Source organism: Passer domesticus, chromosome 25 (genome assembly GCF_036417665.1).
Source record: "Passer domesticus isolate bPasDom1 chromosome 25, bPasDom1.hap1, whole genome shotgun sequence".
NCBI lineage: Eukaryota > Metazoa > Chordata > Aves > Passeriformes > Passeridae > Passer > Passer domesticus.
Genome location: NC_087498.1, coordinates 1,640,020 through 1,666,941, shown reverse-complemented (window position 1 = coordinate 1,666,941; position 26,922 = coordinate 1,640,020). Strand labels below are relative to the sequence as shown.

Sequence of the window (26,922 nt, the reverse complement as noted above, 5' to 3'; positions counted from 1 at the left end):
TTGCTGGGGTGTCTGGGGAAAATATATGCCCCAGCCTTGAAGGACCAGTGAAATAGGTACTGGCACCTTCCAGGAATTCTGGAGTTGTTTTGGAGTTTGTTTTGGAGTTTGGCCCACTTCCTCATTGGCTTGTTACTGTAAAGACCGCCCAGACTTCCCAGATATGCTTGCTCAACCAGCTGATCCTCCTCCTGGGAGCAGGAATAAAAGGCTGGCATTGCTGGCAGTCCTGGCAGACAGGCAGCTCAAGCTGCTTTGGCACATCCTGCTGTGGACTGCAAGATGAAAAGGTCAATGCTCTTCCTTGGCTTTCTTCTTGTTTTCCTTGGTCTGGCTCTGCCAGGCACCCAGGGAAAAATAATTTCCAGATGTGAGATGGTGAAGATCCTACGTCGGAATGGCTTTCAGGGCTTTGAGGGCACAACTGTTGCTGACTGTGAGTATAATGAGCTGCCAGAGCACCTCTCTGCCTGTACCACCTTTGTCCCTCTCAAATTCTTTTTGATCTTCCAGCAGTACTATTCTGTCCTTCCATTTCTCTGACTTCATTGTTTCCTCATCCCCCTCCTTACTCCCTTCTATAGTTCACACAGCAAATACTCATCTAGAGCTTTGTCCTTCCAAGAATTTACCCATCCAATTCTCAAGGTTATGATATCACCAGTTTAATTACTTGTTCAGAGCTTCATTTATCCTGAGTACTGTCATATCTTTCCTCTTATTTACCCTCAGCATACCTTAATGTTCTGCTCTGGGATCTCTCTTCCTCCTGCAGGGATGTGCCTGATAAAATATGAGAGTGGTTATAACACGAAAGCATACAATAACAATGGGCCCAGCAGGGACTACGGCATCTTCCAGATCAACAGCAAGTACTGGTGCAATGATGGCAGGACCTCTGGATCCAAGAATGCCTGCCACATCAGTTGCTCAAGTAAGTGGCAGGACGGAACAAAGAACCTATCTTTGTTCATTCCATGAAAGCACCTGCTCTGTCCATGACACCTGCCTAGCAGCTGCTCCGGTCATTTCTGTCTGTCCTTCTTCCATCCATCTTCTCAGTGTCCCACCTACCCTTCCTTCCTGATGAACACCTTTCCTTCTGCCAGTCTGTCCTTGCTCTTCCTCTACCCCACTTTCCTCCACACTGATCTTTTTCCCTTCTCTACAGAACTGCAAGATGATAATATTGGGGATGATATTCAGTGTGCCAAGAAGATTGCCCGGGAGGCTCATGGCCTCAGTCCCTGGTAAGGATATTTGCAGTGGACACTGGGGCAGAGTGGGCAGAGCAGATCAAAGACAGTCCTGCTACTGACTGAGGGAGGCAGGGAGATCAATGGATGGGAAGCTGGATTTGGTGCAGTTTAGCACAGGCCTTCTCCTAAAGCTGAAAGGAGAAGACAGGAATCCTGTCTTGCACCACCTGCTCTAATTCCCTAAATTTCCCTCCTCTCCCAGAGCTCTCCTTTTTGTTCTCTTCCCCTTCCCCCAGCTCACTTAGATTGAGCTCATAATAATTTTCATTTATTCATATCTTTCAGAGGGATCCTTGAGAGTCTTCACCCAAGACTCTCAAAGATTAACCAAGTCTGTTTTCATAACCAATTCAACCATAATCTAACTCCTCAAACTACAGAATGTATTTGTTTTTCAGGTATGGCTGGAAAAACCATTGCCGGGGCAGAGACCTGAGTTCCTTTGTCAAAGGTTGCTAAATCACTCTACCGGTGCTGATCGTTTCCTCAGGACCACCAGCATTTGGAGAGGAGGCCAGGGAAATGCATGGGTGCGGGGAATTAAAACCAGTATATTATTAAGATAGAGTGGGTACTGGCTAGTGCTAACTCTGGAAGCCTTTCACACTGCTGCAATGCAAACAGAGAACTCACAGCTCACAGCTTAATAAAAACAGGTGTAGCAACAAGCCACTACAGGTGGAGTTTCAGCCTTGATTTACTTGCATAATCCCGACTCAAGATTTTGTTACCCTAGCAGGGTTTAGCAACATTTAGGATTTCTCTCTCTCTTTTGTTTCTTTCTCTGTTCTCCTTCACCCCTCCCTTCCTCCTCTCCTTCTTCCCCTTTATTTTTTTGCTCATTCTTATTGGAGTGTCTGTAGTGAGGAAATACAAAAATATAATGAACATTGTGTAAGATGTGCAGAATTATGTTGCCTTATGACTCAGACAGTCACTGATTAAGACAGACCACTGACAGAGAGAGAAAACTATGCTGAAACATGACATTGCTCCTTAAATTTATCTGAGCATCTGCCCCTGGCTGTATGAGGGATAGGGCACTGAAACATATGGGCATCTGGCCTGAGGGAATACAGCATTCCTTATCATTCTTTAAGGAAGTCAATCAAACAGCCTAGACTGCAGGCAGTCTCTCTGTGAGGAAACGATGGGTTGGAAAGGCTGTTAGGGAAGGGAAATGTCTTGCTGTTTAGTTCACAAGTCCTTTTTCCAAATGAAAGCTGGATTTAGAAACAGTGCATGAATGAAAGGTGCTAACACTGAAACAACATGTTTACTGCTTCATGTGCTTTCTGCTGCTGCTAGGGAAGCAATGACTTATTTGGTGCTTATGCAATAAAGGGATGCTTAAACTCATGTCTTGTGTGAATGTATAAACCAATCATTAAAGGCATGTTTGTTTAGAGGGCTGCATCTTAAAAAAACAAACAAACAAGCTCTAAGTAAGCGATGCCTGAAGTCCCTCTTCCCCTTCTCCCCAATGTTGGAGGTTAGGCTTTTTCCTTTTTATTTTCTTTCTGTCATGGAATTTTTCTCCCATTTCTTGCCTAAGAGATGGAAGCACAGATTGTCCTGGGGTAACTCAAACTGAGACACAGATATTCAAGAGACATGAAAGATGTGGACAAAGTTGCCAGGGAAGGGGTGCAGTTTGCAGTCTCTTGGCTGGGGGGTTTCTCTTGGGAAGGACAGAGATGCTGCAAGATACTGCCTGGGGGATCGGGGCTGGAGCTCAGCTCTCTTGTGCCCTCTCTTGTCATCAGAGTGGAGACAGATAGGGTTCTGGTGCTGGGCTGTTGCTGCCCAGAGAGAGGATTTGCTGCCACTGTGTTTTTGTCCTGCACTGCTTCTCCTTAGCATGGGTGAGATTTTGCTTGCAAGAACTGGGATTTTCCAACACCCAGCCGCACTGGCAATGGGACCCCAACCCCATCTCCCTTCCCAGAGCGAGCATCTCCCGGCTTCACATGGCAGCTGCTTCCAAAGCCTGTCAGCCGCTGCCCAGCCCTGCTGTTTTCTGCCGTTCCTCTGGGTTTTTTCGCTACACTTTACCCAGCATCCCGTGCCTGCCGGGACACCTGAAGTTCTGCTACAGCTCAGAGCTTCTGCTACATTCCCTTTGCCACCCCGGATGTGCCTGCCTCTGCCACTCCAGCCGCTGCTCCGAGATTCCTGCCACAGCCCCTCTCACCACCCTGAGGGGCACTGGGCCCTGCCCCGTGGGTTTGTTTGTGAGGGAGCCCCTTCTCCCTCTCCCCTGCTGTCTGGAGAGACACCGGGCCCTGCCCCATGGGTTTGTTTGTGAGGGAGCCCCTTCTCCCTCTCCCCACCACCCTGAGGGGCACCGGGCCCTGCCCTGTGTGTTTATTTGTGAGGGAGCCCCTTCTCACTCTCCCCTGCTGTCTGGAGAGACACTGGGCCCTGTCCCGTGGGTTTGTTTGTGAGGGAGCCCCTTCTCCCTCTCCCCTGCTGTCTGGAGAGACAGCGGGCCCTGCCCCGTGGGTTTGTTTCTGAGGGAGCTCCTCCCTTCTCCCGCCATCACTCCCTGAGGGAGACGCGGCCGAGCTCGCGGCACAGCGCCCCCTGCAGGCGCGGGGGAATCGCCGCCCCCGCCCGGCCGGGAGCCGGCAGCGCCCCTGGCGGCCGAGCCCGGAACTGCAGCGGGGAAAGGGAGAGAGCGGGAGGGGCCGGGAATGGGATTGGGAATGGGAATGTGGGAATGGGATTGGGATTGGGATTGGGATTGGGATTGGGATTGGGATTGGGATTGGGATTGGGATTGGGATTGGGATGGGAATGGGATTGGGAATGGGAATGGGATTGGGATTGGGACTGGAATGGGATTGGGAATGGGACTGGGACTGGGAATGGGAATGGGAACGGGAATGGGAATGGGAATGGGAATGTGGGAATGGGAATGGGATTGGGATTGGGATTGGGATTGGGATTGGGATTGGGATTGGGATTGGGATTGGGATGGGAATGGGATTGGGAATGGGAATGTGGGAATGGGATCGGGAATGGGAATGGGAGTGGGATTGGGAGTGGGATTGGGAATGGAATGGGAATGTGGGACTGGGAATGGGAATGGGATTGGGAATGGGACTGGGAATGTGGGACTGGGAATGGGAATGGGACTGGGAATGGGATTGGGAATGGGAATGAGGGACTGGGAATGGGACTGGGATAGGGAATGTGGGACTGGGAATGGGAATGGGTATGGGATTGTGGGTCTGTGGTTCTGGCTGTCACTGGGTCAGTGGGGCTGGCTGGGACTGGGTCTCTGGTTCTGTTTGTTGTTGCTGCTGACATTTAGCCAGCAACAACCTATCACAGGGTTGAACCAGAAGGGGGAATTATGTCATCACCTGTGCTTCGAATTGGGAATTCTAAGCTTATAAAACTGTGTTCACCCGTGGGGGGTGGGCTTTTATGGACATTTTTCCCTAACTGCCTCTGAAGACCTCCAATAAAGTTCAGCTTTTCTACTACCTCCTCTACTAATATTATCTCAAAAGTGAGTGTTTTTTCATTTATAGGTTCTTAAAGCATTCCCTGGACTGCACCAGCTGGGTGATAAAGTGTCCCTGACTGTACTGCAGCATGGTAAAAGTGGGAATAATTCTGATTGTAAAAGGATGCTGATTCATTCTTTGCTTCTTTTCTCTGCCAAGGTCAGGATTAAATGTGTGAGATGATATTTCTTGTTGAGACTCAGATGTTTATTGGTTCTTATCTCTGTTACAGTCTCACAAACCCTGAGTTCTACAGCACTTCACGCTAACAAATTAAAAATGGAGCCCTGTCTCTCTCTCTACAAGGCCTTTTAAGGATTAACTGTCCAATTAAAAAATGACACCTAAATTATTTTTGTTTTTTAACCCAATAACCAACTGTGTCCACAATGCGGGCTTTTTTATCCAATCACACAAAACCACTCAAACCCATGGAGGAGAAGGTGAAGAAGGAGCAGCCTCTGCCCTAGAACCTCCGTCTTGCTTTATCTATATTACTATCTTCTAAAACCTTAATCTCTAAGTTTTCCCCCCTGTGATATCACACACTTCTATTCAAACTCCACACCCACAATCCCAGTTCTACCATTCCATTTTGGAAGCTTCTCCACGGCCTCAGGTCAATGCAGTGTTCTCTTGGGGGTCAGTGCCTGGCAGCACAGAAATCTGAAATTCTCAGCGCCCAGGGTTCCAGCAGCAGGAGTCTTCAGGGACCAACCAAGGTGGATAACAAAGGATAACCATTATCCCTGTTAGCCTTGGTAAATCATTTACCTGAGTTCTAACTTGAGTAGAATGGTACCATTGTTCCCAGCCTGAGTTATGGCCAGGATGGAAACTTGGAATTGATAGGAAAGAGAATTTAGGCATTACTTTATCCTGGCCAGGATGTGCGACAGAAATTATTTCATCCACATGTGCCCAGTGAAATTGTGCAGTGAAATTCATTCCGTCACACATGCCTCTTTAGCAGACTTTTCACGTATTTATACATACAAAGCCCCAAAGAGAGCCTCGTTCATTGGTCTTACATGACATAATTCTTAGTATTTGGTCTCCTATTGGTTGTTGATCCCTTTGCCTTCAACGCTAATTTAGTCCTCATCCTTTGGTTCCCTTATTAATCCCCCACCCCTGACACCCCTCAAGGTGCAGTCCCCACCTCTGAGAATCACTAAGGGATGTGACATATTTCACTGAACCTAAGGGGAATTTTTGGCAGGTTCCTCTGCACAGATCAGTACAGATGTGCGCATCTCTGAATGTGTGTGAATTGATTCTGCTATGAATGCTTTTATCATGTCTGTTACTAAGTCACTGTTAAAATGTAGCAAATGCTATTGAATGTTTGATTGTTAAATCAGTCCATGATTGAGTGCTGCTAAACCCTTCTTCACCATTCTTTTTTGTACCCTCACCCTTTTGTATCCTCAGTAAATGTAACATCCCCTCCATGTAAATCATCCTAAATGCATTCCAATCTGTTTTTCCTACACATACTTCAGCCATGTAGCCAGCAACAGGGTGAACATCATAATTCAACTCCCTTAAGTTGCACTTTCACAAATTCGCATTAAAATCTGCTTTTTGCCAGTACCTTTGAGTGCCCAAACCATTCACTGGTGACACCAGTGGGCACACACGACTATACACACGTGTGTGCATGTACAGACACATGGACATACCCATGTGAGAAACGATACTCACTTCCAAAAAAATTTAAAAGGTTTTGATAAACCTTATCAAAAATACAATAGAAGACTGAATAGAGAAAATATTACAGCTCTGGGAGCAAAGGATTTTTCCCACCATGCGCTCACCCACACACTGGAGGTTTCTCCTTTTAACCCTTTAGCCCCTCCCAAAGTTCTGTCCATCGACTCCCTCTTCGCTGTCCAGTGGTGGAGATCACTTCCTTAAATCTTGATTGGAGGTCAGCTGTTTCCATAGTAACGAGCCGACCCTCCCAAATGTCCCGACTACCCAGGTCACCCCCTGATAACAATGGAATGGGGGGTGTAAAACATGACTAGAAAACTTCTCTTAACGTATACATACTATTTGCCTTTTAATTGCGACAGTCACGCCTCGCATTACTCATCTACCCACCCACATGTGTCTGGCCACAGAGCTGAGGACAGGAACACCAACAGCACCAAAGCCTCGTCCTGCCGCCCTCTGGCTAATCATGCCTCAGTCCTTGGGTGGAAAACCGCTCACACACACACTCACTCACAATCACACACACACGCGTGCAGGTCCGTGCACACACACGTGTGGATCCGTGCGCACACACGGGCGCACAGCCAGCCCAGCGCTCTGCCCGCCCGGCAGCTCTGCCAGCACCTCCAGCTGCAGCACCCGCAAGCAGTGGCCCTCGCTGTCCCCGCCACCTCGCACCCAGAGGCGGCCCGAGGTCCTGCTCCGCTCCCGGGAGCGAGTCCCGTGCGGGGCCGGAACCGCCCGGCACCGCAGAGCTCCGGGACCGAGAGCGGGCGGAGCTGCGGGGCCGGAGAGCGGCAGAACGGGCCGGAGAGCGGCGTACGGCAGCGTTTGGCTCGGCACGGCTCGGCTCGGCACGGCTCGGCGGCAGGAGATGCACCTGCGGGAGTCAGACCTCCATCCAGCCCATCCCTCTGGGGACCCTCCCAAGGCCGTGCCGGGGCGGTGATGGAGCGGGAGAGGGACACGCAGCCCCAGAAGTGTGCGAGGAAGAGGAGAGCGGCTGGGAAGAGGTTCCCCGAGGAAGGAGGCTCTCGCTGCCGGGCAGGTACGGAGCGGCACCGCGGGGAGAGCGCTGTCCGTGTGTGCTGGGGCCGCGCCGGGTCGGGTTTGGTGCCCTGTGCCAGTTAGAAATTAGAAAACCTGGCAGAAGGCTCACGTAGCGTGCATCTGTATGCAAACCTTGAGATAAAAAATGTAAACCTTGAGATAAGAAATGCTGACTTAGAAATGCCATGGAATAGGACAGACATGGTTGAGAGAGAAATAGAACTAGAAACAAGTTTCAAAGGACGGCCTTACAAAAAAGACTAGATACTTTGGAGAAATAGAACTATGAAAGATGCATTGTAGTGGGACCCATGAGGGGTAATTTTGAGATCATTTGCTTTAAGGCATTTGCAAAAGCTGATAAGCCAAGAAACACTTATAATGTATTGTAATTATGAAATAGCTGGCTTCTGATTGTGATGGTGTGAATTATAACATCTGGATTGTCTCACCCTTCGCATGAGACTGAAAATAGAATAAAAGCTTTTAGAACGCCTCTCAGTTGCCCCATCTCTGGGTCAGAAAAGGGATTACTCCGACATGTGCCAGCAGCTCCCGGCGGGGCTCAGGGCTGTGCGAGCCCAGAGGGGCTGCGGGGGTGCCGTGCCCAGCCCGGCCGCCCTCCTCCTCCTCGTTCCCGGTGTCCCGGGCACACGTTCGTCCTGGAGAGCGCCGCTAGATGGGCCCCGCGGCCTTGCGGTCCCTGCACAGGCTCCTCTGCACTGGCAGCAGGAGGAACAGGGCTCCTGGCTGGCGCTTGGGGTTTAGGAGGAAAATGACGGCTGAGGGAGAAGAGGGATCTGCCTCACACGGAAACGGGGCTGGACCCCGCAGCAGAATTGATTTGACTCTGATTTGCACGGCAGGGTGCTGTAGAAGGGGGCAGATTGCTAATTTAACCCCAGTGGAAGCTGCCTTTGGCCACAGCAGGGGGGTTGGGATGAGACAATCTATAAGGTCCCTCCCAACCCAAGCCATTCCATGATTTTGTGAACTCCTTCACAACCAAGGGCACGCTCCTCCAAAGTACATCAAAACTGGCTGGAGCAGCTGCAGGAGTTGCTCTCCCTGCCCTGGGCTCCCCAGTCACTCCCTTCTGGCCCCCAGCACAGCTGGCTGCACACCTGGCAAGCATTTCCCTCCCTGGCAGAAGGACCCCACAAAGGCAGGGAGAGGAAGCTGCGAGCAAGGCAGTGCAGTGCCCTGGCTGCAGCAGCACCCTGGGATGCCCCAGGTGGAGTGGGGCACAGCTGGGCAGTCACGACAGCTGTAACATCTGTACAACAGGGATACCATGTGCTGTGGGACATTAGATGGCTGCAGTTAGTTTGCTGACAGTCTAGAAAACCCCAGGAAAACGCCCATGAATAACACTTCTGGTGCCTCAGTCCCCTGCTGTGGAAGGTGCTGATAACCTGCCTCTCTCCTTACCTCACCTCAGGGGTTACCATACCATTCATCCAGTCAGGCTTTCCCAAGCCCAGCAGGGCCTGGCAGGACACAATCCAGCCTAGTGATGCCTCAGGTTTTGGCTTTTCTATTTTTCAGATTCAGTGTTGCTTTAGTGTGTAAGTCTAGGCTTCATATTAGGGGATGGTGAACTCTCTCCGCAGAAGAGGTAGACAAAACAATTCCTTCTCTAGCTGGGGACCCAAGGACAGCTGATGCAGATCTCGGGCCCAAGACCATAAACAATGTGGAATGAAGAGAGAAAAACAAGAAGGATGAGACTTCATGGGCTGGAGTTGTAATTGGACAATTAACTCCAATATGCAAATGGACCAGAATTTATAAAAGTGTGAGACCCCATGACCTGACATCCATTTTTTGACCATTTTGGGTTGTTTGCCCAAGGTGGATCTATTTGAGAACTCTTAATAAATCCCTACAGTCTAGTCTCTGTTCTAGGTCAGCCTTCACAAGGCATCACTAGGCTGGTTGGGTTCCTGCATCCCCAGACATCCTGCACACCCTGCATGCAGGACTTACCTCCATAAGACTGGGCACGTGGTTGTTTAAGTGACCAGTGCCAACCAAGGGTTTCCTCTGTGCCTCCAGAAAAGCAAGCCTGAGCACTTTTTGGACTCACCATGATTCCCTGGAGCTCTGAGACTGGGCTCTCCAGTCAGTGAAATGGACCCAGCCTCGAAGGCCCTACAGCCCCAGTATCACACGGTCCAGGGCACAGGTGTGCACCAGCTGCAGGTGAAATCCTGCAGAGGAGGGGCTGATGGCATGGGGGGGAAACTGTCCTTGGGAACTGGGGAACTCCTCCATCTCACCCTGCATGATGTGATTCAGCAAATGCACATGGCCCTGGGCAGCCCAGCTGCTTCCTGGGGCAGGTGGGGACCTGGGGACAGAGCTGACCCGGGACATGGTGCAGGGGACAGAGCTGACCCGGGACACGGTGCAGGGGATAGAGCTGACCCAGGACACGGTGCAGGTGGGGACCTGGGGACAGAGCTGACCCGGGACCCGGTGCAGGTGGGGACAGAGCTGACACGGGACACGGTTCAGGTGGGGACCTGGGACAGAGCTGACCCGGGTCACAGTGCAGGTGGGGATAGAGCAGACCAGGGACATGGTGCAGGTGGGGACCTGGGACAGAGCTGACCCGGGACACGGGCGCTCCTCTGTCGGAGACAGTGCCCAGCCCGGGCAGCCTGTCCCACCCCCAGCCCAGCCCGTGGCACGCCAAGCACTCGCCCAACTCCCCATGTGCTGGGTAAAGAGGGAACAGCTGCAGGGGCCCTTCTGCTGCCTCAGGAGCTGGGACAGCACCCAGAGTCAGGCCGGGATCTAAATTTAAACTCATGCTTTGTGTGTTTGTACATGCGAGCGCAGGCTCCAGCCCCCACTCCCCCAGCACCTCCCCGGCTGCACGGAGCAGACAGAGCCCGAGGAGCTCCAGCTGGCTGGGACCTGGGGAAGGGGGGCTCCACTGCGGGGCAGGAGGGGAAGGGACAGCTAGGGGAGCAACACCATGGAGCCCGCTTCTCCCCAGGGTGACGTGAAGAAGAGGCAACAGAAGGAGAAGTCCAAGAAGCCGGTACCACCAATAGCTCCTCGACCACCCAGGGCTCTGTTCTGCCTGACCCTGGAAAACCCCCTGCGGAAGGCCTGCATCAGCATCGTGGAGTGGAAGTATCCTGTGCTGCAGGGGCTGGGGCAGCGTGTGTGTGCTGTGAGCGGGGCAGGGCTGCTGGGCAGAGCTGCCAGCCTGTTTGAGCCTTGTGCAGCCTCATCAGGCCTGTCAGAGGCAGCCAGGGAGCCCTGCAGGATGCACGGCAAAGGCAATGGCTGTGCTGGCTGGGGCTGGTGGGGAGAGCTGGGCTGAGGAGTGGGTCAGGCCATGGGGCCTTTGCTGGGGTGGGACAGGGACAGGCAGGGACAGGGGTCTGGGGGGAGTGAGTGTGTTGTGTGTGTTGTGTGCTGGGGAGCAATGGGGGACAGACTGCTGAGGGGGAGGGGGTTTGGTGTGGCAGGAGGGGGCACAGTGCCCATCCAGGGGTGGGGATGGGGTCAGGCTGGGGACAGTGTGATACTCTGGAGGTTTGGGGCTGGTAGCAAGACCATGGTGAGTTGCTTGGGATGGCTCTGTGTGTGTATCATAATCTGACCCCACAGCTGTGCTCTGCCCTGGTGGGGGCCTCACCCAAATCCTTGCTGACACCATTGTCCTCTCAGCCCCCTTTCCCATCCCTCCCTGGTAGTGCTGTCACAGGTGAAGGTTTTCTGTGGGTGATACTGTTCAGAGGGATAGTCTTTCTTTGTGCCTTTGGCTTAGTGTTGTAGTTCGGGTGTTGCTTTTTGACCTTTTCACTGGGGCATTGCAGCTCAGAAGTACCAAAATGTCATGTTTCTGCCATGCATCCAGGAATTGTCACTTTGTTCACCTATGTTTTATGTAAAGGAAGAGAGTGGGAGATGAAATATTTCACTTTGATTTCAGCAAAACATTTGGGCTGCAGCAAAAACGGCGGACAGAGAAATAGAATTGAGTTCTTTCACCACATCTGTTCTCATTTTAGTTACTGAACCTATCTGTGTGTTCTTGGCCTTGGCAAGATGATCCCACCCCTGGCCAGGCTTTACCCTGGGAGGTGGCTTGGTCACCTTAGGCTGGCTGTGTTGCTGTGGGGATACCAAAACCATGGCCAGAGATGCTGCTTTGTCCAAAGCCCTGCTGGCAGGCAGGAGGGCATGCTCACAGCTCTGGTGGTGCTGGAGTTTCAGACCTCATTCCTTCCCTGCAAGGGGACTCTCTGTCCTCCAGGGAGAGGGAGCAGGGCCAAAATGGGGCAGTTCTCATTTTCTGTGTCTCTGGCAAGAGAAATGATGGTTCTGTGGGCGCACAGAAGGGAACTGTCCCTGCATCCTAAACGGGCACTGAGACAGGAGGAAACCTGTGTGCATGCCTGAGTGGCAGGAGAGGTGTGGCATTCACATTCTCTGAACAGAGACATAATTCTCTCACAGGATTTTTCCTGGAGAAACACAGAGAGAAAAAGAGAAAACAATTCTTATCTCCATTCTCTGCTCCTGTTGTTTTTACACACGTAAAATGTGTTAAGAAAATGGCTTACCTAAAGAGAATTAGTAATTAAATTACACTAAAGATTATTTTATTTCCTTAACCAATTAAAAAAACCTGTGCATGACTGTCTAGAGACAATCACAAGATTTTCTTGAATAGATATCTTTTATATAGTATAATATAATATTATTTTAATATATCTTGAATATAATATCGCTTGAATATATTATATTAATTATATCATACTATATTAATTAAATTATATTATATATAAATTATATTAATTATATTATATTTAGTATATTATATTATATTATATTCACTTATTCAACCTTCTAAATCAATAGAATCAAAATACCAATCATTTCCCTACATCAGGGGCTTCCTAAATACCATAGGGAGGAGCTGGAAATAGCACTTACATCTTGCAGCATGCTCAAACACATTCTTCCTGCTGGGCCAGCACGTGCCAGAGCAAGTGCACAGCACAGGGAGGGTCTTCCCTACCTCGGTGCTCTGGAGGGGGACAAGTGGCTGCCCCACAGCATGGTGGCATGTGCAGGTGCTTCTGACCCGTGCAGGACAAACAGCCAGGGGATCAGGTTTCTGCAGTGCCTGGCTGTATTTATACCCAGATGCACCTGGCTGCCCTCACTCAGGGAGCAGGGTATGTGACAGGGTCAGGTCGTTCCAGTTCCTCTGGGTTATTATGGTCTGCAGGGACACGCAGGCTGCCAAGGGGAGATTAGCTGTGGCCCTCTCACATGGGGGTACCTGGGCTGTGGGCTTTGTGTGGCAGTATGTGTCCCTGTTCCATCACAGGGGTGGGCCAGGGTCTTTGTCAAGCAGTGGAAGGGAGGGGACCACCACTCCACTCAGCCCAGGGTGGGTGGAAGGCTGACTTGAAGCAGAGGGTGTTTTGTGCTGAAATTTGCTCGAGAAATATGTTCATTAGAACAGGAAAATTTAATGTTCTGCAGTTTACTGGGTGTTGTGTGCAAGACAGTCCAACAGCCTGGTGGTTGTTGGGAACACATCTCGCTTTGTGACACCACCCTGGTGTTTCAGGTCATTCTGTAGCCAGGAGAACTTCAAGGCAGATGGGGGAGAATTCTGGGGACTCTGAAGGACCACAGAGCTGCAAGACACAGAGGCCTAATTCCTGCTGCAAGGCAGATGTGGGGACCCTTGGATGCTGTGTGGTGGGAGCATGCTGCACAGAAAGAAGTTAGAATGCAAGGCATGGAGATGAGGAGGATGCTGAGGCTCTGTGTTAGTGGCAGGAGGCAGAGACACTGTACCCAGTTATCCACATATCTGTTTTTTGGTTCAATCTGTCCCACTGCATGTCTACCTCATAGCTGTGCCAGAATCACAGGCAGCAAGTGGATTGCAGCTCCAGTTACAGGAGCTCCAGTGGAGGTCACCCTTCAAGGAGGGCTTGTCTTACCCTGTCCAAGCAGGCAGGGAAGCCTCCAGGCCCTGGGCTCTGCTTCAGTACCTGGACACACAGGGGAGCAGCTTTCCCAGCTGACTTCAGTTTTTAAAGTGTTATCAGGTTGATGGATAGAAAGGCTCAGAAAAGGAAACAAAGCCTGTGATGAGCCCAGGACAGACCCAAGAGCACTCAGCCAGTGTTGGAACACAAGGCAATCCCTGTGGCAGGGAGGAAGGATGCATCTGACTCCATCTTATCAGAAGGTTAATTAATTACTTTATTATACTGTATTATATTAAAGAATACTATACTATACTGAAGAATACAGAAAGGAAACTTACTCAATGCTAAAAAAATAATAATGAAAACTTGTGACTCTTTCCAGAGTCCTGACATAGCTTGGCCGTAATTGGCCAATGAGACAAAACAACTCACACTGGAGTCCAATTAAGTAATCATCTTGGGTAAACAATCCCCAAACACATCCACATGAGCACAACACAGGAGAAGCAAATGAGATAAGAATTGTTTTTAATTTCTCTTGAGTACTCTTGCTGCCTTTCAGCTTTCCAGGAGAAAAACCCGGGTGAAGAAATCCTGTTCAGAGAATGTGAATGCCACAAGCCAGCACTCAGGCTGCTGTGGCTGGCATGGTGCCCAGGTGCCCCTTGCTCTGTAATACTGGGCTGGACAGTGGTGTGGCCACCAGAGCCCAAGGCAGCCCTCAAGGGAGAATGCTGGGGGAAACAGGGAGTGGGGATCCCTGGAGGGAGAGCCTGGCTGCAAATGAGGCCCTGGAGACAGAGTTTGAGCTCTTTGGAGGCTTCAGCAAGGTGAGAGCTGAAGCTTGTCCAAGAGGTTTCAAGGCCCAACAAAGCAGTGACAGCAGCAGGAGCCCGGGAGTGACCAAGTGCCTGTCCCAGGGTGTTCATGGGGAAATAGTAAAGTCACCCCTTTTGTTCTGAGGTGTCATAGGGCCCAAACAAATGAGTTTCTACCTTGAAGGGGTGGGACAGTCCTCAGGCTGAGCGCTGTGCTCGCTCCTGGGGACAGTCACAGCAGTGCTGCCGTGCTGGGCCACCAAGGCTGTGAGGACACCCGGGGGTGTTCTGTCACAGGAGCCCCTGGATGAGCTGCCTTGCCCCCAGGTACCTCCTCTGGGGCCATAGAGCCCCTGTGAGACCCGAGCAGCAGGAGTGTCCCTCGTGGATGCCAAGTGCAGAGGGAGCCGGGGCCTGCCTGCTCTGGAGGGGATGCTTGGGATGTCATAGTTGAGACAGAGACAGTACAAAGCAACACTCCATTTTCAAAAGGCCTCAAACTGTTTTTATTCTAGCATGCATGCTTTTTATACATTCTTACAAAACCCGTAAGTTTATTAATTGGTCACAAGAGACAAACAAAGTGCTCATTGGAATAGGCACTTACAGGTTTCTCTTATTTATCCTTCTTTCTTTCTTGGTTTTTATGTCAATGACCTTGGTATAAAATTCTTTCAGGGGTAAACGTGGATCCTCTTCTCAAACTCCCCTCTGGCTCGCAGGAGTTGCTGTAAAACCTCTTCCACAGGTTCAGTGCCTACATTCTGCAAAAGGCTCCTGGTCCTTCAGGGTGATTCACTGAAGGATGAGGAGGGGCAAGCTGCCAGCTCTCCCATCCCTTTGTCCCGTGTCAAAGCTGACCCCAGTGTCCTGGCCCTGCAGCCCTGAGGATGTGCTGAGGCTGAGGTCTGGCTGCTCTCTCTGTGCTCTGCCCCCATGGGGGGGTTGGTTCTCCACACCCACCCAGGCAGAACAGGACAGGACAGTGGTGGGGTTATTCTGCTTTTCCTTTCCTGTCTGCGCTCCTTAACACTTCCTCTTAGACCCTTCGAGATCATCATCCTCCTCACCATCTTTGCCAACTGTGTTGCTCTGGCCATCTACCTGCCCATGCCCGAGGATGACACCAACATTGCCAACTCCAGCCTGGTAAGGAGCCCTGGGAGCCCTTCCCACAGCCTGAGGGAGGGCTCTGTGGGGCTGCTGCCTTGGGGTGACACGGCTGAAGGGTGGCAAGGGCTGGTCTGGGGCCATCTGCTGCCCCAGGGGGACTCAGGCAGTGTTGGTCCAGCCAAAGCTGCTGCAGTCAACGGGAGGCAGGGGTGGGAAGAAGTGACTGCAAAATGGGTTTTCAGAGGGGCTGAAAGCACCTCTGGGTAGAGATCAAAGGCAGGAGGTTGTGTCTGGAGTACACATGAAGGAAGAATTGGTACCAATGAAGGAAAAACATTCCTCAGCTTTTTTTAATCACACTTTCAAAAGGAAACATCCTGTTCTAGAAAGGCTTAAAAGGTTTGTTTCAGCATTTTGGAACAAATGTTTCTGACCTTTTCTTTCAAAACTCTATTTCAATTTAGGGGTTTTTTTTGTTGGTTTTTTTTGTTGGTTTTTTTTTTGTTTTTGTTTTGTTTTGTTTTGTTTTTTAAGAGGGGAAAAAACCCTGTTTCTGTTAGGCAGAAAGGTTACTCCTTTCCAATTATTCCATGTTTTTCCACAGTTGCTCCAGTTTTCCTGGAATATGATATTTTGATGTCACTCAGATCAACAGTTTACACTATTTTCAGATTGCCACACCTTTCTACTCTTCAGATCCCCATTGTGGTTCAGTCCACGTTGATTTCCATTGAGAGACTGAGTATAATGACTGAATCAAAACATCTAAATCCCCCTTTTAATGAAGTGTGGTTCCAGGACTCCTCAGGGTGAATGCCCATGGAGGGTTTAGGTCCTGGGCTGTTCCTTCTCCCTCCTGCCTGGTGTGACCAAACCCTCGGGCTGGTTTGGGGTTCTTCCCTGGCTGGGGGCACAGCAGGCTTTGGTAGGTGCAGTTACCTCAGGGGAGAGGTAAAAGGGGCAAAGCAAGGCTGGGGCAGGTTGCCCATGGGGACAGAGGGGATGGAGCTTCCCTCTGGGAGAGGGCTTGGGATGTGGCTGAGCCCTGTGGGGGCAGAGCTGGGGGAAGCCCAGGTGTGTGTGGGGATAGGGGGTGCAGTGGCACTGGGCTCCCAGAGGGGCTGATGCTGCCCCTGGAGCTTTCCCATGGGCAAGGACCAAGTGATGTAAATTCACTGCATACATGAAATACCATCTGTTTTTATTTCTGATATATTAGATTACTTATGCTATACCCTGCTGGGGGGATGTTCAGCCTGTTGCCACAGCAATAGGTAACAAGAGCCAGGTGGCCCTAGGCTGCTGTTCTTTCATTCCTGCTTGCTGTCCCTTTGTCACCAGGTTCTGGTGGCTTTGTAGGAGCAAAGCCAGCTGAGAGTTTAGCCAGGCACCCATCACCTGGGGCACCAGGCTATGCTTAGCACAGACCTGCTGTTGGAACCCTGGATGCTGAGAATTTCACTTTCTGTGCTGACAGGCACTGACCCCCAGGAGAACACTGCATTGACCTGAGGCCGTGGAGAAGGCTTCCAAATTTGAGTGGTAGAACTGGGATTGTGGGTGTGGAGTTTGAATAGAAGTGTGTGATATCACATGGTGGGAAGCTTAGAGTTTAAGGTTTAGAATATAGCAATTTATATAAAGCAAGATGGAGGTTTTAGAGCAGAGGCTGCTCCTTCTTCTTCACCTTCTTCTCCATGGGTTTGGGTGGTTTTGTATAATTGGATAAAAATGTCCCCATTGCAGGACATGGGTGGTTGGTTATTGGGTTAAAAATAAAAATAATTGAGGTGTCATTTCTCAATTGGACAGTTTTCCCTTAAAAGGCCTTGTAGAGAGAGAGACAGGGCTCCATTTTTAGTTTGTTAGAGTGAAGTGCTGTAGAACTCAAGGTTTGTGAGACTGTAACAGAGATAAGAACCAATAAACATCTGAGTCCCAACAAGAAATATCATCTCACACATTTAATCCTGACCTTGGCAGAGAAAAGAAGCAAAGAATCTGCAGCCTGCAGGTAGTGGAGAGAGGCTTATGGAGGCTTTTTTCTGCAGCAGAGGTGCTGTGGTGTGTTTAATCTCTCCTTGTCCCTTTTCTGTCTCTTCATTGCCCAATGCTCTCTGGAGAAGGTTGGATTTAAAAAAAGACATTGGAATTATTGAGAAAACAAACTGTATGAGGGGAAGCTGAGTAAGGGCACTGAGGATGTTGCCCCATGTTTTGTGTGTGTGAAAGTCAGAAAAACTTCCACAGACACTGAAGGGTTTGATTTGCAGCCTTGGGAGAAGCTTGGATTGATGTAAAAATAAAGTACACAGATATTAAGTAGAAAAATCATAAACTTATGTTTCTATAGTTGTAAGTAAGAATATGCCTTAAGTGAGAAACTGTATTGATAAGATGGTGAAGAGTTTGTAGTGTAGTAATGTAATATAGAGTAGGCTGGGAGTTTAGAAGTTATAATAGAAGCATATGTGTACAAGCGAGACAGAAGCCATTGGATAAAAGTGTCCACAGTGCAGCAGAATTAAGTCAAGATGACAGGTCAGAAAACCAAAATAAACCCTGTGGCAACTGTCCATTTGGTTAGAAAGTTCTATATTGGCCTTTAACAAAGAACTCTTGAGCTATGGCTGAGTGCTTGCTCCTCTGAAACCTCACAGCCTCTCAGACTGATGTTCACTGAGCAATAAAACATTCCTAGCCCCCAGATAGTCCCATCCCTCCATTACAAGCAGTGGCAGTGATGTTGGTGGGGGCAGGATGGAGGTTCCTGCTGAGGGTGTGCAGGCCCTGCCCAGCCCGGCCTCCTCAGGGACGGCTCCTGCAGCTCTAAAACGCTTTAATGCTGAGAGCTCCTCAAGTGATGCCTTTCTGGGCTCCCTAAAAACAGAGGCTAGACAAAATTACGAGAATAAACAGTAATTCTATTTATTGAAGGGCCTTCAGGTACATTTTGGGCAGGTGAAGTCCCCCAGGGGCTGCACCCAAAATGGACATGGATTTTCACACTTGTATAGTTGGGTCCATTTGCATATTGGGGGTTAATCTGCCAATTACAGCTTAAGGTAATGAGGTAATTTACCCCAAGTTTGCTCCCCCAACTCACTTTTGTTTCCATCTCTGGGGCCTGAGGCAGTGAGGTGTCCTTGATTGCCAGGCCTGGAGAGGAATTGTTGTGTCTGCCCAAAATGGAAAGCAGCAGCCAACACTCTATATATAGAAAGTTTAGAGTTATGCACCAAAGAATTACAGGAATACAAATAGATGAAAAATATAAAAGCTGAAATCCTAAGGCTTCACAAGGAGAGTCTCAGGAAGAAAGGATTCCTAGGAGACCTCTGCTGCCACTGCCTTCCTGCAAGACTGGAAAACCTGCAGAGCAGCCACACTCTGAGTTTCCAGCCAGGGAAGAGCTGCAGTCAGAGTCTACACTAGATTTACAATTAGTCTCATGAAAGCTTGGTTAATCAGGACTCATTTATGGGGGTGAAAAAATTAAATACCATAAAAATGAAAATAATGAAATAACCATAACCATAAATTTTCTAAGGATCCATTTTGCTTTCCTGGAAGAAGTACAGTTGTTTCATTTCAACACATTACATTATTACTCTTTCTATATTAGATTTCTTTTGATCCAGGATGTTTTTTAAAATCTGGTTTGTATCTGATTTTGTCTTTTTCTAATGGAATCACAACATTTTCTTTAACACTGATGAAATTATTTTGACTTTTCAACTTGTTCAAGAATTCACAGCATTTATTTTCACTTTTACTTGAGTTTCCAGAATCTCATATCCCACTGTTTTTCACTGGAAACTTTACTCCAGGAGCAAGCAGCTTCAGAGTGTGTTTAGCAAGGTAGATTATTCACAGGGATTCACCCAAGGAAATACAGATGGCTGTGTGTGACCTGGCTGCCTGACCTCGGTTTATGAGCAGTGAAGAAATAAAGTCAAATTTAGAGTACAGTTCATCTCCCAGGGCAGCTGAGCCATTTCTGCAGCTCTGGTGGGTGGTGTTTGACATGCTGCACACACTGAAATATCTGGTTTTCATAGAAACATAGAATTGTAACATGGCTTGGGTCACGAGGCTCATTCTACTCGTTGCCATGGGCAGGGACACCTCCCACCTTCAACCTGCCCCAGGCTGCTCCCAGCCCCATCCAGCCTGGCCTTGGATGCTCCCAGGGATCCAGGGGCAGCCACAGCTGCTCTGGGCACCCTGTGCCAGGGCCTGCCCACCCTCACAGGAAGGATTTTTTTCTAATATCTAATCTAAACCCACTATATTTCGTTATTTGAAAGAGGTATTTCATATCTCTTTTATTAGTTGATGTTTCAGAGGACTTTCTTTGGCTGGGACCACACAGGAGGGAGGCAGGAGGAGTGGCCAGGCCCCAAATTCTGCTCCCCAAATTCACTCAGGTGTGAATCCTTAAGCTGCCCCTTCAGTGTGAGGATGCTCAGAGCTGGTGCTGAGCCCTGGGACACTCGGGCAGCCCAGAGCCAGCACTGGGCTCAGGGGACACCTCACCCCTGGCCACACCATTCCCCCTGCCAGGGGAGCCCGGGAGCAGCACTGACCTGAGTGGGCTGAGCTGGGCTGTCAGCCAGCTCTGAGATATGGGAGATATTTACATTTATTATAGAATGGTTTGGGTGGGAAGGGACCTTCAAGTCCTTCTCATTCCACCGCACCATGGGGGACAGCTTCACTGTCCCAGGCTGCTCCCAGCCTGGCCTTGGACACTCCCAGGGATCCAGGGGCAGCCACAGCTGCTCTGGGCACCCTGTGCCAGGGCCTGCCCACCCTCAGAGGGAACACTTTTTCCCCAAGAGTCAAATGTACACTCTGTCGATTTTCAGTTTAAAGTTTTTCCCCGTCAGTGGGACTCCAGGGTGGCTGTTTGGGGGGAGGCCCCCGTGTCAGCCCACCCAAAAGCAGCTGTCCTGAGCCCTATGGGCTTTGCAGCAATGTCAGGTAGGACCTGGGGCCTAGGGAGTGGGGGACAGAGCTGGAACTCAAACTGTCAAGAAGACAATTTAAGTGGCATGGGTAATGGCCTGTGTGCAGGCACACTGCTGGTGTCACACATAATGGCTTTAGGGATTTCAGGTAGCACAAATGTTTGATGGCAAGGAGAATGCTTCTGAAAACCCCACCATTCTGGCTTGTATCTCAGCCCTGGGTTGGGGAATTCCTGTGTTTCCAAAGCCTGGACAAACCCTCAGGTTCAATTCAGTGACAGGAATGTGTGTGTGATGCAGCTGGAGGACTCCCAGGTTTTCATCTGCTCTGGGGAGCTGCAATTACCTGAGTCCTGTGTGATGTCTGTCACCCCAGGGCTGTGCCATCTCAGGAACACAGGAACAGTTGCTTTTGGGCAGCTGGCTGGTGTCCCACAGTCCCTGAGCAGAGTTTGCTGTCCACTGCTGGTTTTCAAGAGCTATTGGGCTCTGTGCCTGGAGGTTGGCATGGAGGAGAGTCGTGACTGCATGTGGTTTCCTAGAGCTTGGGGTCACCCTGGCTCTCCTGGAGTCTTCCAGGAGCTGTGATAATGGGCAACACTCCTGCATGTCTGCATGCACAGACTCAATAAAACTGCAGAAAATGCTGCTGCTCTGGTACTGATACCTAGAGGGGAGCACATGCAGCTCTGTGAGCTACCCCTGCCTCCCCGTCTTGGTTTGAAAAGCCAGGTGTCTGCTAAGGAAGGCAGGAGCCTTCCTTGAAATGGAAAATGTAAACCCCCTCTCTCCAAATTATTACAATTTTGAAATTAAGGGGCTTTCAGGCAAAGATATGGGAACAGGAATAACGGTTCTTTACTAGGAAAATTAAATACACAAATGCAATAGTACAAAAGAGAAAACAAACCACTGCCAGAGTCAGAAGAGGAGCTGGCCCCCTGTGGGTCAGGGTGGTGGCACAGTCCCATCCCATGGGGGCTCAGCCCTCCTGCAGTGCCAGCTGTGCTTCTGCTGGAGCAGGGATCCTGCACAAGGGGGGAGTTTTCCTCTGCAGCTCCAGGGCTGCTGGAGATGGGCCTGGTCTCCCGCTGGGAATGCAGGGCAGGAGAAAGCTGCTCCTGTGGGAATGCAGGGGGCAAAGGCTGCTGTGCTGTTCCAGGCTCAGATTGGATCCAGGTAGGAATGCTTGGCTCCTGCCCTGGGCAGAGCATCTCCCCATGGGATGCTGGAATTTGATCAGCCCTGCAGGGACACTCAGTGGCCATGGACAGCAGAGATCTCCTGGAGGGAGGATTGGCTGTGGGAGAGATAAAGAAAAAACTGCTCAATGAGCAGCAGAGAACTGCCCCAGCTCTGACAGATGGAAGCAGAATGCAGACCCCCAGCCACATCTTGCAACCTAAGACATGGGCTTATAAGAAAGATGGAGACAAAGTTTTTAACAGGGTCCGTTGCAGTAGGACAGAGGGTGATAGCTTTAAACTGAAGGAGGGTAGATTTAGATTAGTTATAAGAAAAAAAGTATACATTTATGGTGTTGAGACCCTGGTACAAGTTGCCCAGAGAAGCTGGAAATTTACTGTTATGTCCCTCCCAGGCTGGGGGCAGGGGGCTGCCTGCTGCCTCTTCCTTGGCCCAGGTTTGAACCTTGCTGCTCCTCACTGGCTGCGCCTGATACCCCTGAAGCTGTCCAAAGCACTGTTCATCTGCTGTGGACTTCTCAAAGGGACTTCTGGGGATCAGCAATTTACCTTTTGATACTGGGCAAGGTGTTTTCAGAGGAAAATCTATTCTAGTGAGAGACTGAGTCTGTTCTGCTGGAAAATCAGGGCACAGAATTGACTTTTACAGGGCTGGATCCTGACATCAGCCTCAGCAGCTACATCCCACTCCAGGCTGGACCTTGATACTCACTAGCCCCAGAAGCTGCAGGGCTGCTGTAGCTTGGGGTGGGCTTTTCTGTTTTCCCTCTGCAGCTGGGGAGACACCCCACCACACCAGTGGTTGCTGGCATGGCTCTGCAGCCTCTCCATACCTGAAATGATCCTCACAGTAATGGTGTTTGCATGGGATTGCAAGGACAGGCTTTGGGGGACAGTCTGGGGGGCATTTGTCCCCTCAGGGTCGGAGGTGAGCAGTGTCGAGTTGCTGTAGCTAAAACCTTGAAGACAGAGGCAGTGCCAGGATCTCTGCTCTTACCCTAGCTGCCCTCAGATCCAACAAGAAATGGCATTGTGTGGGTGACAGTCATGTGGGGACACAGCACAGTCACTGCTTTTGGAGACATTAATTGAGCCAGCAATGCTTCTCTCTTGAGCTCCAGCCCTGGCTTTGTAAAAGGAGAGGATTTTCCATTTGGCAGGGCATGGGAACCCTGGGAGGAAGCTGTGCTCACAGCACTACAGTATTCTCCAGTGAAGATCCACTCCCAGTTTGGTCTCAGGGATAGGTTTCTGCCTTTCTGAGGGCAATTCCCTGGAGATCCTGAGCAGTGATGCTCCTTGTCCTTCAGGGATATAGGCTGAGGAGAGGGACCAGGAAACACCAGAAATATAAATGGCCCCATCCACCTGGCTGCTTCAGGAGGCTTTTAGTCCCAGTCTGGAACATTGTCAGCAAGGGCAGTGATGGCAGTGACAGGCAGAGCCAGCTGGGCACAGGCATCTCTTGGCTGTGCTCCAGGGACAGATGAGCTGCCCTGGCCCAGCAGTTGCAGGGCTGTGCCAAGCCCCTGCCATGGGGTGCCAGGTCCTGCCTGGGAGGGTGTGCAGCACCTCTGCCCAGTGAGCCCCAGGCCCATTTCTAGCTGGTCACTTTGCCAGGCAAATGTCTGGTATTAAGCAGGGGTCCTTGAGCCTAAGGCCTCCATTCCCTGGGAGCTTCCTCATCATCCCAGACAAAAGGGGAGCCATGGTACAGCTGGCTTGTCCCACAGTGACTGTGTGGGGACTCCAGGACAGACCCAGCGAGCCCTCAGCTGGAGAGGATGAGAAGGTGTCAGTGCTGCCTGGAGGAAGGCTGTGGGGGGAACGAGAGGGTGAGCAGCAGGGAGGAGAGCCAGAGAGGAGCAGTGCCCTGGGCCAGGCACCTTCAGGTGGCTTTGCTGGAGCAGTTTGGAGGAACCAAAGCCTCAGGGCAGGGTCCTGGCAGGGGTCATTAAAGGGCTGGGGGGACCATGCTGCAGGCCAGAGAGTGGCATGTGGGGGGCTCAGCATGCCACCCTTGTCCCCAGGGTCCCCTTGGTGTGTGTAGGGGTGGCAGCAGGAGCTGGTCCAGAGTCACTGGTGAGGATGACAGGATGAGGATGTCACCAGGGGAAGTGACAGTCTGTTCTAATGGAGCATTCTCTCCTGCTTGCCTTTGCAATCCCCAGGAGAAGATTGAATATGCCTTCCTCATCTTCTTTGCCATCGAGGCCATGCTGAAGATAATTGCCTACGGCTTCCTTTTCCACACGGATGCCTATCTCCGAAACGGCTGGAATGTGCTCGACTTTTCCATCGTGACTCTAGGGTAAGGAAAAGGGGGAAGTCTGCTGCTGTTCAGCTTGTGCCAAGCCTCTTCCACAGCCAGTTTTTCTGGTGATTGCAATGTGTTTGGGGACACCTCTTTGACTCAGTTCATGGCCTTCTCCCGTGGGCCCCCTGTTCCTGCTCTGACATCCCCTGGGATCCTCTCTAACTCTGATTTCTTCCTGTCTCTCATCCTTCATGCCCTGTAGGTCTCCTTACCCTGGGGAAAGGGGGTGATGTGGAGTCCTCCAGGGTTTTCACATGGGGTGGGAGCTCCCTGGCTGTCAGCAGTGTAGCTGAGCCCAGGAGCTGGCCTTGCCAAGAGCTGCCCCTGGGCGAGGCTGAGCATGGCTGGCAGTCCTGACCTTGCTTTGCTGCCTGCAGGGCTCTGAATCCTTAGCTCACATTTCTCAGTCTCCATTCTCACGCCTTTTTCTTTTTCCTTGTCCTCCCTTCTGCTTCTCCTCGTCCCTCCCCTCCCTGTGCCCCGGCTCTTTCAGGCTCATCACCATGACCCTGGAGCAGGTCAATGTGAAGCAGGCAGGGCCTTCGGGGGGAAAAGGCGGCTTTGACGTGAAGGCGCTGCGAGCGTTCCGCGTGCTGAGACCCCTGCGCCTGGTGTCCGGAGTGCCAAGTGCGTGCTGGCTGCCTGCTGCAGCCCTCTGGGCCTGGCCCCATGGCTCCCCACCCTGCCTGCCTGCCCTCTGGGCCTGGCCAGGGTGGGGAGCCATGGGACAGGCTTCTTGTTGTTCCTGGATCAAGCCCAGGATGAAGGTGTAGAGGAGGGACGAGTTCTTGCTTGTTCCTGCAGCTGGTGGTTGTCAGCCCTGGGGAGCTGCAGGATGGCACACACCTGGCTGCCTCTGTGGCTCAGTGGCAGTACCTTTGGGTGGCCAGGATCTTGCTCTGGTTTCTCAGAGCAGGGATCTTCTTCTGTAGTTCATTAATACAGCCAGGATGAGAGCACCAGGACAAAGGGAGGGGCATGAAGCAGCCTTCAGCGCTGCCTGACTCTGTTGTGCCCTTCCACATGCTCTCCTGGTAGGTAGAAGTGAAATAGGGGTCTCCTCAAGCCAGGTCTCATAAGCTCTTGGAGATCTATATCACACCCAAGATAGCTCAGCTACCTCAGAAGGCATAAAATCAACAGGATGGCTTCTGTGGTAGTGTTGGAAACAAAAACGTTTTAATAAAAGGCAAAATAACAAAACTCTTTACAGAGAAAGATTGAGCCAGGTGCAAGAGGATCTTGCTCCTGGTAAAACACCTCACAAAAGCAATTAGTTTATTTGTTCTCTTCTTTTTCCAGTAAATTGCTCAGGCTCGACTTTTTGACTTCTGCCCAATTGGCTATCCTTAAGTTTGAGGTGAAGTCCCCCAGGTCCTATGAGATGCCTTTTCACCTAATTGAGGAGAGAAACTTCTGGGCTTTTTTCCTTTTTAAGGAGACAAAGGATAGTTTTGTCACTCCATCAACAAGGGGCACATTCCTACATAGAAGAAAGGATTTTCTCCTTCAGAGATCTCAGTCCCACCATACCTGTGCCCCTCTTCCCTTGGCAAGGGGCATTTCAAAGGCTGCTTGTTGGTGGGCTGGCAGGGATACAAGGTGCACCCAACACTGTTTAGGAAGGGGTTGACCTCCTTTCCCTTGATCTTTGTGCAGGCCTTCAGGTTGTCCTGAACTCCATCATCAAGGCCATGGTGCCCCTGCTGCACATTGCCCTGCTGGTCCTCTTCATGATCATCATCTACGCCATCGTGGGGCAGGAGCTCTTCAAGGGCAGGATGCACAAGACCTGCTACTACCTCGGGACAGGTGGAGCTGTGGTGGGGAGTGCAGCAGGGCTGTCTCTGTGTGGTGCTGTGAGACCACGGGGACTCTGTGTTTGGCAGAAAGGTCAGGCCAGCATCAGGCCTGGGAGTGTGGCAGGACTGAGGGATGTCTGAAACAGCACCCAGATGGGTGTGAGGGGTGGTGAAAGGGGCCCTTTAACTGGTTTGAGCTATGCAAGAAAAAAGTCTGGAAAAGTTCTGTTCTTTTCCCTCTCATTCTTCACCCCTATTTTTTTTTGTTTGTTTTGCACGCTTAGAAACACTGATCTGTGAATTACTTTTTGTGTTAGTGTCCATGGCTTTCTGAACTCTCAACACATCAGTCTTTTCCCTGAGGCAGAAGCAGCTGTGATCAAGCCCAGCCCTGGAGCCCATGGGCTGTGGTGTCTTCTGCCTGCACACAGAGCAGATGGAGCTGAGCAGGGAGCATTTTGGAGCATTTTGGAGCAGTTTGGAGCGGGAGGAAGTGTGGGCTGCTGTGTTTGCCCTGACCTGCCGCTCACACCACGGCTTTGCCCCTCAGATGTGATTGCCACGGTGGGCTCAGAGAAGCCAGCCCCGTGCACCAGCTCGGGCCACGGGCGGCACTGCAGCATCAACGGCAGCGAGTGCCGTGGCGGCTGGCCCGGGCCCAACAACGGCATCACCCACTTCGACAACTTCGGCTTTGCCATGCTCACCGTCTACCAGTGCATCACCATGGAGGGCTGGACTGAGGTCCTCTACTGGGTATGCGCCTGGCCTTGAAATCACAGCTGCCTGCTAAGGAAGGCAGGAGCCACCCCTGAAATGGAAAATGTAAACCCCCTCCCTCCAAACTGTTATAATTGTGAAATTAAGGGGCTCTCAGGCAAAGATATAGGTATAGGAATAACAGTTCTTTACTAGGAAAATTAAATATTATATATTGTATATATATATATAGTGTATATATATATATATAATATTTACTAGGAAAATTAAAAATTACAAATGCAATAGTAAAAACAAACAAACAAAAAAAACCCCACAGACAGAATCAAAATAGGCCCTAGCACCCTGTGTGTCAGGGTGGTGGCACAGTCCTATCCCATGGGGGCTCAGCCCTCCTGCAGTGCCAGCTGTGCTTCTGCTGGAGCAGGGATCCTGCACAAGGGG

General features: G+C 50.7%; 2 protein-coding genes and 1 long non-coding RNA gene across 8 annotated transcripts in view; 2 read left to right on the top strand and 1 right to left on the bottom strand.

Annotated features, from left to right (window-relative positions):
- The first annotated feature begins 170 nt into the window (after positions 1–170).
- On the top strand, positions 171–2,614 carry LYZ (lysozyme). Its single transcript, XM_064399033.1, has 4 exons — positions 171–436; positions 776–934; positions 1,172–1,250; positions 1,658–2,614. Exons 1-4 carry the CDS (start codon positions 283–285, stop codon positions 1,716–1,718), a joined length of 453 nt encoding a protein of 150 aa, XP_064255103.1. The 5' UTR covers positions 171–282; the 3' UTR covers positions 1,719–2,614.
- A 4,291-nt stretch (positions 2,615–6,905) lies between these two features.
- CACNA1S (calcium voltage-gated channel subunit alpha1 S) overlaps positions 6,906–26,922 on the top strand; it is a 56,260-nt gene continuing 36,243 nt past the window's right edge. For 2 of the 6 annotated variants that reach the window (XM_064399002.1, XM_064399001.1), the window contains exons 1-6: positions 10,455–10,696; positions 15,392–15,497; positions 23,811–23,950; positions 24,450–24,583; positions 25,616–25,768; positions 26,309–26,514. In XM_064399002.1, coding sequence (XP_064255072.1) covers positions 10,536–10,696; positions 15,392–15,497; positions 23,811–23,950; positions 24,450–24,583; positions 25,616–25,768; positions 26,309–26,514 — 900 coding nt within the window. In that variant the 5' untranslated portion in view covers positions 10,455–10,535. Of the gene's footprint in view, positions 7,548–9,607; positions 9,738–10,454; positions 10,697–15,391; positions 15,498–23,810; positions 23,951–24,449; positions 24,584–25,615; positions 25,769–26,308; positions 26,515–26,922 lie in introns of those variants that run through there. The other 4 variants (XM_064399003.1, XM_064399004.1, XM_064399005.1 and 1 more) reach the window with 4 other exon arrangements.
- LOC135286056 (uncharacterized) lies at positions 17,227–20,863 on the bottom strand. The gene is made up of 3 exons (XR_010350592.1): positions 20,781–20,863; positions 18,568–18,671; positions 17,227–17,578 (listed from the first exon to the last, which is right to left on the bottom strand). It is a non-coding gene; the product is annotated as an uncharacterized LOC135286056 (long non-coding RNA).

Coding starts and splice junctions, on each gene's coding strand:
- LYZ (XM_064399033.1), top strand. CDS start 283: ATGAAAAGGTCAATGCTCTTCCTTGGCTTTCTTCTTGTTTTCCTTGGT. Junction 935..1,171: donor CTGCCACATCAGTTGCTCAA/GTAAGTGGCAGG, acceptor CCTTCTCTACAG/AACTGCAAGATGATAATATT. Junction 1,251..1,657: donor GCTCATGGCCTCAGTCCCTG/GTAAGGATATTT, acceptor TTTGTTTTTCAG/GTATGGCTGGAAAAACCATT.